The 20,148-nt window shown below is 34.3% G+C and overlaps 1 protein-coding gene across 1 annotated transcript in view; it reads left to right on the forward strand.

Moving 5' to 3' along the window:
* Positions 1 to 16,957, forward strand: part of LOC108911084 (venom dipeptidyl peptidase 4) — a 53,220-nt gene extending 36,263 nt beyond the window's left edge. Inside the window, exons 10-15 of the mRNA XM_018715919.2 lie at positions 6,109 to 6,322; positions 7,961 to 8,145; positions 8,751 to 8,945; positions 10,556 to 10,716; positions 12,783 to 12,994; positions 16,703 to 16,957. Coding sequence (XP_018571435.1) covers positions 6,109 to 6,322; positions 7,961 to 8,145; positions 8,751 to 8,945; positions 10,556 to 10,716; positions 12,783 to 12,994; positions 16,703 to 16,837 — 1,102 coding nt within the window. The 3' untranslated portion in view covers positions 16,838 to 16,957. The remainder of the gene's footprint in view (positions 1 to 6,108; positions 6,323 to 7,960; positions 8,146 to 8,750; positions 8,946 to 10,555; positions 10,717 to 12,782; positions 12,995 to 16,702) is intronic.
* Positions 16,958 to 20,148: the final 3,191 nt, after the last annotated feature.

Genomic DNA, 20,148 nt, shown 5'->3' on the forward strand with positions numbered 1-20,148 from the left:
TCCACGAGCACAGGGGATATTTTTCACCCTCAGATTCGGAATCAGCACCCGCGAAAACCCCCGAGATCCATTTTTCCAGTCATTCGGAGAACCTTGCAATCCACGTGCCCCCCGCGCCCCCCAGGCGGCCGGAAGTCGCCCCCGGGGGGTCGGGTGGACTGGATATATGCATATTCGAATTCTGCGCCCCCCAAAACCCCCGAGTACCAATTTTTGCGGTATTTCATGAACTTTGGCAAGTTTCTCAGATTCGATGCCGCCACTTCCGGATAATAAAAAAGGCGGGACTTTTTTCCGACAGTCTTTCTGAACAAAATGCAAAAAACCGCATTAAAATCGGACCGGGCCGCGAAAATCTAGATATTTTTCTCTTTATTGCCTGGTCTATTACGACAGCACACAGTAATGTGTCATAAGTTATATAAAATCCTAATATAGCTAAATATTTAATAAAAAAGTTTTAGTTAGTAGTTTAGTAGTTTTATAAAAATACTAAGCATCCATCGGATTCTAATTATTTTTTTAAATTCCTCTTAATAGTTTGTTATGAAATTAAAATCACTTTTCTAGATATTTCTCATGAAGGCATTGTTTCCGATTAGTTGCGGAATTGTTGCTGTAACGGTTGTTTATTGCAATAACAGTGTTTGGTAACATTTTGTCTTTGATTGCTAGACTATATGTAAATTAAGTAAAGTATTGGGATCTAATTACGATACAAGCATTACAAGAAGATATACAGGGTGTTTGTATGTGCCGGATGTTTAATACTTAATAGTACAGATCAAAATTAACGAAAAAGTTATGTACACCTAGGATCCTATACTTATTAGTTTTGTAAAGTCAAAATCAAAGTTTACAAAATAATTCAAATGCCAGTAATGTCCAAAAATGTTAGTTTTTAAGTGTAATAATAATTTACGTCTCCAAATATCACTTTATTTTATTAAAAAATATTAAAAATTTCTGGCTCTAATTATTGTGATTAATTTTCTGTTGTTTTTATTGTTTCCCGAACTGGGGACTCTCCACAAAATGCCAGCAGTAGTTGAGATTTCAGTTGTTGGTTGATTAGAAACTGTTACTGTCAGTTGACTAGAATGTGTTACTTATCGTGCCTTTTGGTTGATTATATTCAGATTAGTACTGTACAACTATGTGTGCAATATTTTGGTTATATTGTGTTTACCATACGTAAATATCACAATTTGTGGAGAAGTAAAATACAACTCTTGTATGTTTGGTAACCGGTACCCAGATACACTAATACAGAGTGTTAATGAACTTATGTCAAATATTTTTGTCACATGTTCGTTATTTCAAAATGAGGTAAATACACGGATTTGTGTTAAGTAAAATGTAATTTTAAAATCTGACTTACTTCAACATTGCAAGGAATGACCTTTTGAGAACTACTGATTTTCATAGATGTTCGATGTACATACCCACCATTTGCTTGCACACAAGCTTCAGCGCGACATATCCAATTCGCTCGGACGGTTTGCAACATTGCCACGTCCTCTCAATCGTATTAAAAGCTTCGATGTCGCAGTTGGCCGATGTCACGAACTTCCGTTGGATACATAACACCACAAAAAGAAGTGTAAAGGGGTGGGGGGGGTAGGGGGCATCTAACTAGGCTGCTGAGTTTCTCGTAATGTCCGCCATACAACAGGATGCAAAATATTTACTTGCTGTGCGATATTTCTGGTGCACGTAGTTCAGGATATCTTGCATGGTACACTGATAAGCTCTGTGAGCATTTTCGTTTGCTTGGCCATAAATTATGAGCATATCATAGTATTCGCGATTGCTAAATAAATGGGCCATTTTCAAAAGAAAACTTGGAAATACAGCTATTAAATGTTCTCTCGAAAAACAGCACAGCAATCACTATAACAGGTATTACAAACTGATTTTCTAATACAGTCCGGCTTCATAAGAAACGTACAAACTCGTAAAAAGTGTTACAGAATTTTTTTTAAGTACTCGCCGCGACAAAATACATGTATTTCAGCAGTTCCAAAACAGTTTTAAACACATTTTTGTTAGGTTTTTTTTCTATGACCTTAAACTTCCAATACAAGTTTGTGACATCAGTTAACTCAGGTTTTGCTACTTTTTCACACCTTTAAATTTTTGACATAAGTTCATTAACGCCCTGTATATTAGGTTATTTGTATTATCCCTGGCTCTGAACGATGACCATAACGTAAAATTCTCATTGCAGACAAAAAGACAGATTTGCCAATCAAACGAATACTAATCATTTAGGCTTTAATTGGGTACCAGGAAATAATTTTTGCCGCTGCTTAGGTAATAGGAATCATAAGGAAATTTTTCAGCCTATACCAGACACTTGAATTCGTAGAATACGTGCCTGTTTAGAATGTGGCTGTAAAACATAATAAATAATTTGGTCGTTGCAGAAAATGCAATATGTTTATACCTTTAAGTTCTCTACAAATGGGTAACTTCTTTATATCAATTTTACGAAAAAAAGGTATTCTTTATAAAAAGTTCTGCTTTTTGAAAAAATGGTAATAAATTTTTCAAACTTGAGATAGCATATACTGGGTGGCCAAAAATTAAATTTGACAAGGGAAAAGCACAATTAATTTTTATTTTAGAGAAAAATGTAATGGGAAAATGCTACTTGGAATTAAAAATTAAGTCTAAGTTTAGATTCGTAATGTCCTTCTATTTTTTTGTCCATTCTCCCAGGTTGTCTATAAATAGGTGACTTTTTCATTATCAATTTGACGAAAAATATTTAAGAAATTTAAATAACGTTCTCTATTTAATATAACATGAAAAAAGTATGGTCCAATTACTATATCTTTATAAATCCCACACCATCATTTGTTTTAAATGAGTACTGACCACGAGTCGGAATAGTGAAATTAGGATGAACATCACTCCACCAACGACAATTTTATTTTAGGTAGGAACCACGAATCCACTTGTGATTGTGTACTTATACGACATAAACGCAAACACTACCGTAGAATTCCAACTTCCATCTTCAATAGATAACAAAGAAACTAATGACTATGTGTTGTACGACCTGTCCTGGGTTTCTAATACGGAAATCGCCATGATTTCAACCAACAGAATTCAAAACGAGTCGATCATTATTAGATGTACATTAGACGGATTATGTGAAGAGGTACTTGTCCAGTTATTTAGACTAGCAGCTTTTGTGTTACTATGTAATTTTTGTAGGAAGAGAGTTACACAGAGGAAAATGGTTGGTTAGACGCGAAAATACCCAAATATAGCAAGGACGGTACCCAGAAACTGGAAATTTTGCCACAACCTGAAGGCGATGATAGATATTACCATATAGTACTTACTGATATTACAACAAAGAATAAAACCAGACTCACTCACGGAAAAAAACGTGTAACTTCACTTTATGGTTGGGATGAAGATCGGGGTTTGATGTGAGTATTTTTTGAATGTCAATAGCGGGACTTACGTATTGTTATACCTAAAATGTTTGTTTGAAAGTTCTGTTCTTGCATGTTATATTGCACCGCATAACTGAAGAAGGGTACAGATATGCTATTATTTTAATAATGTAGTAGTCGAGGACACTTAGATTAGTTTAAAAAAATACAATAATTCATTTTTATTGCCAGTATAAAAGGCTTAGGCTTATAACAAAGATAACAGGAAAGTAACTAATCCTTTGCATTACAAATTGAAAGTAATACTTTTGTTTAACAATTATATGTATAATAGTGCAAAATTAAAAAACAGATTCATCGGTTCATTAATCGACTCAGTGGGGGGAAGTCGGACCAGTTTGGATAAGACATGTGTACAGCAAAATATCATAGTTTATCTCCTTTTTTCGTATACAGCAACCGTTTGCATAAAAGCACTGACAATTAGTTAGGCCCAGTTTTTTCATTATTATCAGTGTCCCACATCTCCAGAATCTGACTAAGAATTAATTATTTTTTGTTTCTTAAATTATTTTACGGCGTTTTTTTTTTAGTTCATCTTATGTTCGGTAAATGTTTATTTTTAATTTTAAGTCTATGTTTTGTTGTAGTTTTTAGACGCACATTTACCCTCATGTTGCCTGAACAATAAATCACAGACTTTTTAGCATTACATTTTCCTTTTTCCTCTGCAAATACTACTTTTACTATATAAAAATGTAGCTTGGACTACCCTCCACAGAAAGACAGATCACCATCTTACACATGAACAATGATTTCAGTTGAATTTAGGGAACACTGACCAAACACAAATTTAAGTTCAAATTACCATCACAAACCGTTTAATCTAAATTTTCTATTTGTCTAAAAGTTTTAATCACACATACCCACGGGAAAAAGTCAATGTGATGTGTGACTAAACCACCATACCCAAACGTATTTGAGGTTGCTGAATCCGAATCCGGTGGCCGTTTGACGAAGTCAGCTCATGCTCAATGTTATTTGAAGGTATATTCTTGTTTTTTGTGGATAATACAATTTCTGACACCGGATTCAGAAGAGCAAGAAATTTTGCGTTATGGGCGTGATTGAGTAATTTTTTCATTTTCAAGGTTATTTGAAGGTTTTTTGAGGGACAAATCCCCCTCTGGAACTTCTCAGGTATGTTGTCAGGATAACGAGATATCGGGAATATTACCTCTATAAAAGTTGTTTGTATCATCTGGCACCACCACTTACCTGGAGTAAGGTGAGATTTAGTTTTCATTATTTTGAGGGCTTCTGGAATCTGGAATCTGAAATCTGTAGGGAGGGTAGATAAAAAGGTACAACACTTAGGCCCTATTTGGTCCTTTGTACTTTCTCCCATTAGGAGATCAATTCATCTGAGCCGTTAACCAACGTATTAAAAGGAAAAAGGTTGCTCTCTCTAATATTGACTATAGGAGGCCAACGTTCTCCCAACAAGGATTCTCTTCTTGACGAGACAGCAGTGCATTCACACAGCACATGTAGTACTGTCTCGTCATCCTGGTCACAACTCCTACAAAAAGATGTTTCACACTTCCTCATGTTGTGAAGGTGCTTCTTTAGCCAACAGTGTCCAACTCCTTTATTGCCATTGCACCGCTTGTGTCCTTTGACCCAGCATACAGATATCCTGGTGGAAACTGAGGCCACCACCGGTGCCTGGTAACATTCCCATACTGACCTAGTCCATTATCTTATGATTACGTAAGATCAGTAATTCCTGTCTACTATATGATATGTGGATTCTGATCATTTTACCCATAGTGTTGCCCACTGATATCGGATATGCAAGTGTCTAGAGTAAATTCCATATCCTGCACCTTCCTTCCCTTGATCCATCTGAGGGTTTAAAAATAGCAACGATTATTCTAGAATTTGTTCCTACATATTCTCAGATTGTGTCTATAGTTTCGTAGTGAAGATATTTGAAATCCTACCTGCCCGAAAGGAGATGTGTGACATGTTCCATCCTACTACCGTACCATATCTACTACCTTTAAAACACAAGAGTTGTCCGTGAAATAACCTTAATCATGGTCTTCAAAGTCACCAGATGGTTGTCCCTAATAATGATCCAAACAACTTTTGTAGAGGTCATTTTCCCGATATCCTGAGATATTGGGTAAGGGGATTTGCCTTCAAATGATCTTGAAAATGAAAAAATAAATCACCACGTCCCCAAAGAAAAAAAAACAAGAGTTGACCTTCAAGTGACCTTGAATATGAGCTAACTTCGCCAAACGGACAACGGATTCCAAAACAGCGACCCCAAAAAATCTAAGTATGGTGGTCTAGTCTATCATACAATGATTTTTTTTCCTGTGGGGCTGTAATCAGTCATTTCATAAAAGTCAACAAAACAAGGGAAAAATTGTTTATCGTGATATATATATATAGGGTGTTTTTGAATGGAGTAGCATAAATGATACCAGTGAATCTACATTTCAAAAGAACACGATCTGCAAAAAATCGCCTTAGTAANTATATATATATATACGTACCTACTAATACAGTTACCCTGATGGAAATTTAATATGTATTCATGTTTTAAAATTGCTAGTGGTTAATGTCTGGTATAATTCTTCTCAACATACTCTACTACGTATCTAACAGAAAGTTCTTTTAGATATTACGTTGGATCTGCAGAGGATATTCCATCTCAGCAACAGGTCTACGTTGTAAACACTAGTGGTGAAGAAACTTGCTTAACGTGCGAGTGGGTGGTAGATGATGATAAATGTGAGTATGCGGCAGCATCTTTCAGTACGTCCCTGTCGTACCACGTTAGGGTATGTAGTGGGCCTAATCCAATATACGTCCAGCTGGAAAACACACATAATGTAAGAATATATTACGATTGTAATTTGTACTATTTTTCTTAAACAGTTTAGGATTTATTTCACACATGTTGATGATTGAAGTTGACTTGGTTTATGAACCACAAAATCTTCTTGATCTTGAAGTTGCTATATGGTCACTTCAAGATCACGATGATTTTGAAATATAAAAAGTCCTCTTTATCTTTATAAAACGATTTTGTATACCTAAAGGTGGAGGGAAAATATGTCAAGAATATACAGGGTGTTCCAAAAAGGTTGTGCCAAACTTCCGGATTTTAGAGGGGACATTGTGATGAAAAACTTTTGCATAGGGACCCCTAGTCAAAAATGAGCCGTTTCGGCTCCAGAGTCATACCGACAACGAAAAATAATAAAGTTTCAAAATGATTTGCTTGAATGTAAAACATGTCAATATTACATCATTGTTTATTACTGATAAAGGAAAAAATTATAATAAAGTTTCAAAATGACGACCCCCAACTTCGTTAGATAAAATGGTTCTTCGAAGCATAGAATTACGCACCCGTTGGAGGATGTGCGGATATTGCTGTACGTAAAAAGAGGCTGCCATCACTCTTCCCAATAATTTCTCTTGGCTGCCAACGGGAGTTTCATACACCAACAACTTGATGTAACCCCAGAGAAAAAAATCCAATGGGGTTAAATCCTCTTCCGATCCATGGCGCAGGAAATTGTTGGTTTAGGTAATCCTGTACAATACGGCAAAAATGTGCAGGTGCACCGTTTTGTTGCAACCACATTCTAGCTCGTATACCCATAGAAACATGTGCATTGTCCAATAGCTCAGGAAGTACGATGACTTTGGAGCCGAAACGGCTCACTTTTGACTAGGGGTCTCTATGCAAAAGTTTTTCATCACAATGTCCCCTCTAAAATCCTGAAGTTTGGCACAACCTTTTTGGAACACCCTGTATAAAGGACATTCATTAAATAACAAGAAATTAATGACAATGATACATAAATTGTGTCTTATTTCATAAGGCATATTCATAACGCATTTGGTCTACCAAAAAAGCTTTTGTTTCAGTTTTTAACAAACTTGAATTACCTTGAAAGATCCAAACAGAGAGCAAGAAGTTCAAACAATACGATGAGTTCTGTAACACCTGTAAATTTTCGAAATTTCAATATTCAGATCCTTTACGAGCATTTCACTGCATCGAACATTTTTTACAGCTTAAACTTTTTCTTAGAAGTATACCAAAATAGATCCATTGACATATCACAGGACAATCAAAGCGAAGATGCGAATCTTGATTTGTTTTGACATCTTTGATAAAACGTGAAACGTAAATGTTTCCATCTTCACGATGATTTGCTATTTCTTGGTTAGTAATGATACCCAAAACTCATCTACAAGCAAAAGTAACAAATGCAGGATTAGATGATTACATATGAAAACGATAATAGTGGCAACGCAAAATTTTTGAAATCTGCACCAAAAAGTTTGTTTGTAAAGAGCAACCTCAAGTTTGTTGGCAGATGAACAAGCGTGCTACCAAGGAGTAAATAAAATTTCAAACACTTTCAATAGCACTCTTATAATAACAATTTCTGTTATTTAACGATTATCCTGCGTATTTATAAAAATAGTAAAGTAATTAATAAAATTTATAGGCAAGTGATGTGTTGATATGGCAAGAAAACTTATCACTTCGTGAAAAACTAGCAGCTAAGGTCCTTCCAGTTATTAAAAAACTAACAGTTCCTATTAACGATGAGTTCAATGCCAGAGTAAAAATGTTGCTTCCGCCAAATTTGGACGAGACATCTGACAAGAAATATCCTGCCATTGTTTATGTGTAAGTAGTATTAAACGGTGTCCCTTACTAAGATGATATGTAAGTATAGTTAGTTGCCGATCTAAAACGTTTAAAAAGGCTTTGAAATGATAAAGCCTTGTTTTATAAAGAGCCATAAGTGGCCAACGTTTCAGTTTTTTGAAAACTAACCAAAGTAAGAAAAGTTTTAGAACTAAATTCCCCATAAAATAAAGTAATAATATTTTAAATATGTAAGTCAACAGGTTAAAAAATTCTATCACATTTTAATGGTGCATCATCCCTTATCAACCCTTCAAAATGCTTCAATTGAACACTACTTATAGTCGATTAATGCTCGTGGTACACTCACACCGTGTACCAAATTTGGTTTTTTGAGTTCGAGTATAACTGACATATTTATTTTTTTCGAAATTTGAAACACCACTTTCAAGGCCTATAACTTCTCACGAGTGCAACTTAGTATAAAGTTAAGTTGCGTTAAATCACCATATTTCAGATTCCCCTACATGCTCTGTGTCGGACCTTATGCGAAACATCCGATATGTATGTAAATGTACATAGGATGTAAAAAATGTCATATTTACTCCTGAAAGTTGATTTATTGATATTTTTTGTGTTTGTAGTTATGCCGGACCAGACTCCGATCGAATCTATGACAGTTTCGCTACAGGTTTTGCTGCCTACCTTGTCACAAATAGGGAGTACATATACATATACATAGATGGAAGGGGCAGTGGGAGAGATGGGATTAACAAAATGTTCGAGATTTACAGGAAGATGGGCACGGTAGAAATGGAGGATCAAATAATTATTACTAAGTAAGGATATTTTTATGAAAATAGAGGTCAATCAAAATTACATGATCAAATCCTCTTTTATTTTAGTTAAAAATAGTTTGATTAAGCGACATCACTGTTAACAGATTTATGTACCAGCTTTTAAGCCATAATTAGTAGTCAACACATGTTTTATCAATCTGTGTCAAGAATCTCAAGAGATATAATAATATATACCTATTTTTAATTACAATATCATGTTTCTCGAAAATGAAGGTTCTTCAGGCTCACAGTTATAGGAATTTTTTATTTTCATTATTTAGTTTCGTTAACAACCTGCAAAATCCAAAATTTGGACTGGATTTAAAAACAGCGGCCTAATTGGAAACTGGTTGCCACCATTGAGTTAATATCTGTTGACAGTGTTTAATTATTATTAGACGGATCCTCTTGTCCCATATCTCTAATGGTTGACTTAGACTTCTTGATTTTTCGTGACATATCGCTTTCTTCCCCATAAGAATCTGAAACTGAGTGCTATTTATAGCTGACGTGAGCAGAACTCTCAGACGTTCCGATACATAGCTTGAAGTTATCGATATTTGCCGTTCTGGTCTTTTCTAAATTTCAGGTAGTTCTAACATATTGTCTTTATTAAAATTCCTATCAATTTTTCTGGATTTCTATTGTCTTTCTGTAAAGTATTGGTCGAAATCTTATTTATCTCACTAGAATTATTCTAGTATTAGGTATGTGATTTTTCTACGTTGTTATTCTTCAAGAGACACCTTAATCTCGTACTGTTGTGTCTTCCTGTGTCCAATGTCCAACGGGATGCCGTAAGTCTTGGAAAAAGGTCGTTTCTGCAGCTGGTATTTGGACAGGCTGTTCCCTTACGATGCGGCCGATCTTGTCAGTACCTTTTTATATGCAAAGCAGACAGGTCGTTGCAAAGTATTCAGTTTTTCTTGTCCTTATGTGTTCTTTTGATGTCAGTTCGATATTCTTGTTCGTGACACATTTTCTCTCAATGGTGTAGTTCCTCGACCTAGTGTTCCGGCTTGTAGATGAATGGAATTTGAAGATACCAAAAAATCTTAAAAAGTAATCTCGTTCATCAAAATGGTTATTCCACTCGAAAAGTACATTGACCATGTAAAATAAATGTTTTAGTTATGTTGGTTATGTATAGTTCAATAATTTGCTACAAGTTCCCGAGATAAAGACATCACAAATTGACAACTATTAAAATATATCCGCTTCTTGCATCTCTTTCACTTTTTTATGTTGAAAATTAGCCTGGTTAAAATAAAGAGAAAGTGAATATTCATTCCTTAAGGGATTTGCAAGGACATATCCTTTAAAACTGGATTGAGAAAGAGCTAAATTTTGTCCAACTGTAATTTTATTTGGAACAGTAATTTTATTTCCTTCATGTTGGCAATTAAAGCTCGGGGGTCACGTAGTTTGTTATAATACATGAAGGTTCTGTATCTTCAACTATTGTTAAGTACCTAATTGTGTTATGCATTCCATTTTTGACGGGATTTTGAACCTTCAGTAATCAATATTACCCTTTTATTATTTTTTCGTTTTTAAGGCAGAAATCACTTTTAATGTTAAAAGCTAGGTATATATTCTGTATTTTACAGATACCTTCAGGAAACTTGCCCCTACATCGATGCAAGCAGAACAGGCATTTGGGGATGGAGTTACGGCGGTTTCGCTTCAAGTTGGGTTTTGGTAAAAGACAAAGAGCACATCTTCAACTTTGCCCTTGCTGTAGCTCCCGTTACAAGTTTCATTTATTACGGTAAGACTAACTGATGGGTATCCATTTATAAACGTTTACTATTCATTATTTATAGTATACAGGGTGTCCGGGAAAATGTGGGAAATCTCTTGGGTGCAGATAGAACATGAAAAAATAAAATGACAAGTTAATAATAAACGAATTCATGTTTTATTTTTAATAAAAAGGGCCATGATTTCTATTTTTTTTCTCGACAACAAAGTGCGATACAAAAGTCATACAAACAACAGGAAAGTTTAATTTTAAGATTTTAATTCGATTTTAATACAAAATTCAATCTTTATGTTCAACATGGGCTCCGTGAAGTCTGATACACTCGCGGGCACGACTGCTGTACCCGCCACAATAACCCAGCATTGTCCCTTATCACATCACAATGAAACGTGATTCTCTATAGAAGTTCCTCCCTAGTGTCGACCGGAGTGGAATACACCAATTGTTTGAGGTGTCGCCACAGGTAAAAAATGCAGAGGCGTTAGGTCGGGAGATCGAGGAGGCCAGGCAAAAGGTCCTCCTACGCTGAAATAAGGTGGTGCCCCATCGTGCATGAAGTACATGTTTCGGCGGGTTTCAATTGATAAGTGTTCTATTAAATATTGAAAAGCGTTCTGAAGGAACTCCAAATATAGTTGTCCATTCAATCGTTCCTGCAATACGAATAGTTCAATAAAAAAAATTGCCAATGATTCCTGCCCAGATGTTAATTAATTGGAACTGATGTTGATGATGCGAAACAATAGTAGTACGAGGAATTTCATCAGCCCATGCATGTGTGTTGTGTAAATTGCTGCTACCATTTTTGGTAAATCTTGCTTCATCCATGAAAAGAATAGTGATAATGAAGTTTAGATCATTTCGTTGCAGTTTGCAAACTGCATTCCACGACGAAAATCTTCAGGAATCAGTACATGTATTTTTTTGCAAATGGTATGGATATAACAGCTGTTCTTGAAGAACTTCATGTAGTATTATTTTTGATACATTAAACTGTGCTGATAATTTTCGAGTGCTCGTTGATGAAGTGTCTTCTACAGCATTTAAAATATTTTCCTCTAATTGCGGCGTACGTACGGTTCCTCTCAGACTAGCATCAGTACTATTTTTTCCAAAATTTCCTACAAATATGAAGAAAGTCAATAATATGTATTACCTTATTAACTGGAATCGCCCACCATTCTCCCTTAGACGTTGGTCAACTCATTGAAATGTCTTCTGGATTGGCAGAACACGATTAGGATATCTGTCGTTATATAACCTGGCTTGTAAAGCATTGCAAGATGCAAGACCATACATGAGATGCATATCTGCATACTCAATAAACGTTTATTCCATATTTCGAATTAATTCACAATTAAATTCACCACGAAATCCAAAAATCGGTAAATTAATAACGAAGGGTCAATGTATCAGCGATGTCACTTTGTTCGAGAAAAAAAAAACAGAAATCATGGCCCTTTTTATTAAAAATAAAACATGAATTCGTTTATTCTCTTTTTCGTAAACGGTTCATTTCATCTACAATAAACAACACTACCCTTTTTTTAGTATAAGATTGAAGCTACCCAGATTTATTATTTTAAAGTCTTTATCATACAGGGTATTAAAAATTTAGGCATTACCTAAGTTGTAAAGCTTAGCCCGCCCCTGGTAAACTAAAAAAGCTAAATATGTTTCAAGAACACTATTTTAAAAGGTCCTTACTAGTGTCCATCACATACAATTTCAAGAAAAACCGATTTCCAGCGGCGTTCTTCAAGGACACATATCTCCATAGGAAGGGACTGTACGAAAAAATTGTATAGGAACTTGTCATCTTATTTTTTTCGTGTTCTATCTGATCTGTTCTATCACCCGACACATTTCCCACTTATTCCCGGTATAATACCGCTTACTTTTTTATTAAAAATAAATTGCAGGTAATAATAGTATTTCTACTGCATATCCTAACCTTAAGGATTCATTTGTTCAAGATTAGTGTGTGACAGGACATCGTTGTAATATAATTTTGTCGACCGGTCAAACTATTGATATTCACAATGTAGGTAATAAAATTATTTTGATTTTAGATACAATTTATACAGAAAGATACATGGGTCTTCCGACCCCAGAAGACAATGAAATCGGATATAACAACACAGATGTAACTAGGGAAGCGGAAGCCTTTAGAGGAAGGCGGTATTTCATAATTCACGGCAATGCTGATGATAACGTTCACTACCAAAACGCCATGGCATTGGTAAAGGCCCTCGAACATGCAGATGTCGATTTCCGACAGCAGGTAAGGCTCTCTTAAAAATGATTTGCTAAAACCAACAAAGACAAACCTTGTTAGAAATGATGTTATGAAATAACAGTTTATTTTCAAAACATTGAAAATTAAATATACAGTGTGTCTCCGTATGGGGTATCTCATTCTTGTAAACTTTTTTATTGTTGATTTTTTGGGAAAAAAATATTTTTGATACAAAGATAAGAAAACTCTTATCAAGAATAACGTTTTCTCGAAAAATCAACAATAAAAAAGTTTACAAGAGTGCGCTACCCTACTCGAAGACACACTGTATAGACAGTCATAATAATCATTCAACCCCCCTCACCTTTTTTACCTTTCTGTCAACAGTCAACTATTTTTTTATATATCTCCTACAAATATAAAAAAAGATCTGGTGAGTAGAAAGTTGCGTGAATTACCGTGTACATTCATGAAACGCTATACAAACTGGGGTATTGGAGAACATCGCATTTGCAGCTTACATTGGTAAAGACTGTCCCTATTTTCACCGAGGTGTTATAGAAGGTACTGTCAGGTTATTTAATAGAAAATTCATCTAATAAACAATAATTAAAAAAATACATAACATTTAACGGAGACGAGGACATGAAAGTTTGGAAACAATTGTCTTTCGGAACTTTAAATGTAAACCGATGACATGGCAATCAGTTGGGAACTTGTTTAACCAAATAACTATTGTGATTATCCCAAGAGAATCTGAAGAAATATCGCGACACATTTCGTTCTCCTGTGTAAATTACGAATGTAAATTTGTTGTTAGCATCACCACTTTGTAAGAAAATATTTGCGCATCTCCTTTGACAGAAACTTTTCTATTTATTTTGGTGAGAATACATTTATTAACCCTTTATAGGGTAGTGGTCTCTATTTTAACCATCTTCCATTAAGGATCATATTATTATGTTATTATAATGCAACCTCGACCTAATGTACTAACTGAGCGCTCTAAACGCGCAATGGTTCCAGTGCTGACCACAAACTATAATGTATGCCCACGGCGCATTAAGTGGTCACATATCAAACCGCCACCTGTTCAGCACTTTGCGCCGAGTTGTGTATAATCTGAAAGTTTTTGTGAATTACTCAAGACTCCTACCAATAAATAGTGAATTAAGCACGAGGTTATAAAAAGTAAGTATTGTTATATCATGTTTTAGTTTTTCTTTTGAAAAAAATATCAGCGCTGAGGAAATTTTAGACTTGAAAGTTGAAAAATAAAAATTTAACCTCAATTTTGACTATGCATTTTACAGTTTTTTGTTACGTACACGGTGTTTTTATTATAGAATGGCGAGTTTTAAGTTTCAAGACTTGGAGAATATGCCCAGTGATGCAATATATGATTTACTAGAAGGTATTAGTGAAGAACAGGCTGAAAATTCCGAATATGACGGAGACAGCGAAGCGGACGATGCAGTAGATTTTAGTGAACTTTCAGTTTCTACTCGAAGTACTCCAAGCATGCAGGCAGAACATTCTCCTAGTCAATCTCTTGGGTCACTTGATACTTTTAGCACTTCTGGATATAATATTTTGAAAAATAATAGAAGTAACCTCAGAAGAGCCGCATTAACTAAAGTACCTTCAAATGTTTTTGAAGAATGTGAAAATGCATTTAGCTCTGATGATTCAGTAGCTGATCCTAATTACGAAACCGATAAATCTTCAAGTTCAAGGTCAGTCATTGACAGTCCAAAATCAAAGAAAATATTTTTCCCCAAAGATTCAGTAACCCCTGCTTCTAAAAATATTACCCAAGACGATCAGTCCGAAATTCCGTTGACTGAAAATCCAGTAATAGAAGGGCAAAATGTCGAGGAATTATATCTAAATTGGACAAAGCATTGTATTGATCCATCTAAATATAAAGAGAGCCACTTTGACGAAGATTTTGGACCTACTCTCAAAGAAAATTTAGAGTCACCAATAATATTATTTTACAATTTTTTCTCAGATGATCTGTTCCAGCTAATATTAGAAGAAACGCATAGATATGCAGCTCAGAAGGGCAAACATTTTCAATTGGAAAGAGAAGAGCTTGAAGCCTTTTTGGGAATTCTTATTATAATGGGTGTCCAAAGCCTCCCTAGTATGAGATTATATTGGTCTGTAGATAACAATATGAAGTTTGATAGATAATATTATGTCACAAAAACGTTTTCTTAGCAAACTTAGATTTCTTCACCTAAATGATAATGAGAAGATGCCCAAACGAGGAACCACTGAGTTTGACAAATTATATAAGGTGCGTCCGTTAGTAGATCATCTAAACAAGAAATTTTTACAGTCTTTCGTACCTTCCAGAAACATATCCGTTGATGAAAGTATGGTGGGCTTCAAAGGTCGGTCATATCTGAAGCAGTACATGCCGATGAAGCCCACCAAACGGGGGGTTTTGAGAACAAACAAAGAACAAATTGATGAACAAATGAACAAACACATGAACACATGAACACATGAACAAATGAAATGATGAACAAATTTATGGGTGCAGTTGATGGTTTCGATCAGCTAATGGCTTCATACCCAATTGAGTGGAAATCTAGACGCTGGTGGATTAAAACTCTTTAACTATTTTTTAAATGCCGCTGTAACAAACTCATACATTATTTACAAAACAGCTCAAAAGAAAAACAATGTACATGCGAAACCAATGTCATATCTCAATTTCCGAAGCATGTTAGCAAATGGATTGATTGGGTCTTTCACCAGTCGTAAGAGAAAAGCAAGTGGAACTGTAGCAGGTATAAAAAGACTTGAAAAGGACGATGGTCGTGAAGGTCGTGCGATAATACTTGGCAATGCAATTCAATATACTGCAGTTGGAACACATTTGCCCATTCCAGGTACCTATAGACGTGCAAAATGTAGCACAAAAATAAATCCAGTTCGATCTAAGATAACTTGTGAAGCACGTGATGTAGGACTCTGCTTAAAATGTTTCAAACCATTTCATGCGATTTCTTAGCGTATTATAATAAATATTTTGGAAAAATTATTTATTTTATTTTAACCCTTTATAGGACATTAACGCCTAGTCATTACATTGCCTAGTACATTAGATTGAGGTTGCATTATAATAACATAATAATATGATCCTTAATGGAAGGTGGTTAAAATAGAGACCACTACCCACTACTACTTAAATGGGCAGTGGTCAAAATGGTAACCACCCATTTTTTCGCTTAGTTGAGCCGTGACAAAAAAAATTTGTTTAAGAAAAAATCGTTGAAATTATGACATCTCAGATTACTAAAAAAACAAGTTCTTTGTATTCAAGTTAATGCCCTATAAAGGGTTAAAGAGTGCGATTTAATTTTGAAGCACTATACATTTTCTTATAAAAAATAAGTCAAGCGTTGATCACAGATTCTTTGGGTAAAACAAAAATTTTATGAAGACTTTGCTGTTTTTTAAATAGTCAGCTTATGCAGACGCATTTTTTATTTTTATTTTTTATGGTCCAAAAAAATAGAATTATGAACGGGGGAACATTTTCCTATGCAACTGTAATTCTGACACCCTGTATTTTCACCCAAATATTCTGAAAATAACGGCTTAACCTACTTTTTTGTAACATCCTGTATATAAGTTAACATTCACTGAGCTCCTAGGTCCATGCCACGACATATATTCTTTGACTCACGTATTACTTGATCTATATTTGCACCTATTATTATGTTTATCTTTCAGAGTTATCCAGATGAGAATCATTCCTTAACATATGTGAGCAGGCATCTTTATCACACAATAGATAAATTTTTTGCCAGATGTTTCGATATTGAAGATCCTCCGTTTACAGTATGGCACAAAAAGGAGAGCTTCTAGTCATATAAACAGTACAAAGAAGTGCAATTGTGATTTCAACAAAAGAAATTATCAGTAATTTATAAAATATTTTTGTTAAATAGTGTTATAAAAACAAATAAAATGTAATAGATAATTTTATTTCGTTACCTATATCTCGTAAAAGTGAATACAATAAATGCAATATATACCAATAAATATATTTACTATTTTTAGTTTCTTGGGAGATACGGCAATATAAAAAATATAAAACCATACTCAGCATGGTATCATCATAATAGGTTAAGAATTTTTAAAGCATAATACCTGGGATTAACTAGGATCTCTAATCAGTTTGTATAATATGTACCTACAAACTTTATATACTTAGAGAGCTATTTTCTACTCAATACATCAATATTTAAATGTTATTTATGATGTATTCTGGCTTAAACGATGATTTTGATTTTCACAAGTCCTTTCGTGATGCGACTAATAAATTTTTTCTATTTCGTCCAAGGAAAGAAAGTAAGTCTACATACAGGGAGATTCAGAACTTATCCAAAAAAAAAAAATGTTTTGAATCTACAGGGGACTCTTATAAATACAATTAAAAAAAAATCAAAAAGGGCAGTTCGAAAATGATTTAAAAATACACTTCCCAAGGAAAGAAATAAATAAAAAATATAAAATAAATAAAATTTTATAACACCTACATAACGTCAGCAAATTTAACTGCATTTGCCGCTATTGTTGTTAATTATGAATAAAATTAATTTGTGTTTTTAATTAATAAAATAATTTAAGATACCTGATGTTACAACTGTTCAAAATTATGTCAACCGACGTGTAAACACATTTTGCCCCGTCTTACCCAGTTTCTACGAAAACACAAATGTTATCTTGCTCCTCCATAAATTAAAACGATATCCATCAACTCCTAGTTGCTATACATGTAAGTAATTTTTTAAACTAGAAAAACTAATGTAAACACTATCGCAAAAATGTTAATACTAAAATCGGATTTCAGTATTCAAAATCTTCTGGGGTCACGTGGAGAAAAAGCGCATTGTGCACAGCGCACAACGCTAATGACACTAGAGACTAGAGTAGCCTAGCGATGAAAGGGTTGAAAATACTACAACTTCAATAATTTTTTTCTCGGTAACTATAACGATTATACAGGGTGTCCCATAAGTACATGATCAAAAAGGTACTGCGACATTCTTTGGCTTAAAAAAAACACGATTTGACCTAACTTCCATTAAGAAGAAATGCCTGGCTCCTTTGCTATTGACTATCAAAGTTCTTGAAATAAAATATGTTTTTTTTTAATATCTGGAGAATGTTACGATGGATTTTAATGAAACTTGCTTGCAAGAATTACCAGAACTTTTTATTTGGTCGCTGGAATCAATTCATTTTATTTTTATTGATGCATCAACCCTTTTTCGAGATTTTCGTGCTCTTGGTAAAATCTTGTAGCATTCATAGTTTTTACGCAAACATTTTTTTCAATTTTAGACAATCGTTATCACTACTACTCAAGTACAACAACTACTCACTACAACTACTACTATCGTAGCAAACGATGATGTCATTTTATAATAAATACATTGTCAATCTTTTGACGTTGGTCGCGACAGTCCGACACATAGATAAGATATACTATGTAAGAAATAGATAGGCAACTCAATGAAAAAATGCATTAAATACGCCATCGGTGTTTGGAGTAAGAAACACTTTCAAGAGCAATTATTGCACATACGAGGGGTATCAGATAAGTTCATTGGGTGTAAAGGGGCATACGATAACTTCTCATTATATTCGTAAGGTTATTCGCAAACACTGGCCAAAAATGAAACCTCGTATTCTTTAATGAATTTTAAGAGGGCTCTTTCGTATAAAGCTTTTATCTAGGAAGTTTCGTTAAAAAAATACAGGGTATTAAAATTTAAAAAATATTTAAATTTTTTACAAATAATAAAAATTAAAAAATAAATGCTGCAGGGTATTGCTGGAATATTTGTCTAAATAAAAAGGTATGCCGCTGCTTTATTGTAACAATCATGATATTTTCGCATTCCTCTTCCAATTTTCTACAAATTACTATTCTTTTATATTTTTCCAAAAAAGCCTGATTTCCTGAGTAAAACTTAAAAAATGAACTGAAGACACTTCGATATTTGAATACAATGCTGTTTAATCGTTACATTAGTAGGCTATGTTTGCGCAAATTGAGGTAATTTTGAGCATTTACTCAAATAAAATCATCTATGAGATGTTCTTTATTCGATTAAATAATAGATTAAAAAAAGTGTTTCTATTGTAATTTAAACAATGTTTTCAGTTCAACGAAAATGGTTTTTTTTTCGAAAAACATAAAGGGGTGGTGATTTGTAAAAAATTGTAAGGATAATCCGAAAATATCATAATAAAGCCCTGTATCTCAGCCACTGGAACATTGTTTTTTAAGAAAATGCTTCCGATTTTTTACAATATTTACATACATTCATGTGATTAATTTCAAATTATTTCACTCACTAGTTTCTAAAATGTTATAAAAAATTAAAAATATTAATTTAACACTGGATTGTTTTAGTGAACCGACCTAGACAAAAACTTTATATGAAAGACCTACCTTAAAATTCACTAAAGAATTCGAGGTTTCATTTTTTGTCACTGTTTGTAAATCACCATGTAGTTCATTTGTAAATTGATGTCATTGGCAATGTTTCACGTATAATTTCTTCATTCACATTATAACATTTTCTGAAAATTCTAAAATTATATTGTAACGTATAAATCATGATGATGTTCCGGCGTCAGCTGTTAAATTTCAAAATGAATGCTAACAGAGACAACAGAAATTTATTTTGTCTCTGTCTAAAAAAGGACAGACACATATCGCTGTCCTCTCGGGCTCTGGAGTCAAGTAGTGGGGGTAATTTTCAATCTCTTACCAGTAAAGTTGCCTATGTGTGGTCCGACACATTCGTTTCGAATGGCGTTTTCTAATGAAGAGATGACCGATTGATCAAAGTCTTGGGGTTTTGCGAAGACAACTTGCATGGGAGTGGATGCGTCTACGCAGCGCGATACCCAAATCGACGGGTTCTAGATTACCGATTTACATGGATTGAAATGAGTTTGCGGGAGATTGGTCAATTTGGTGTTCGAGCCGTTGACCGTGTGGGTCTGCCTCAAGTACAAAATGCAGCCGTTGAGGGAGACGTTTTAAATAGGGTCGCTGAAGATCCAAATATCAGTACCTACTCGCCGTCTGGCAGTGGAATTTGGAGTACCAAAAAGTACAATTAATCGAATCATAAGATAGCAACTCCTCCATCCTT

The sequence above is a fragment of the Anoplophora glabripennis genome, unplaced genomic scaffold (assembly GCF_000390285.2).
Source record: "Anoplophora glabripennis isolate ALB-LARVAE unplaced genomic scaffold, Agla_2.0 scaffold614, whole genome shotgun sequence".
Taxonomy (NCBI): domain Eukaryota; kingdom Metazoa; phylum Arthropoda; class Insecta; order Coleoptera; family Cerambycidae; genus Anoplophora; species Anoplophora glabripennis.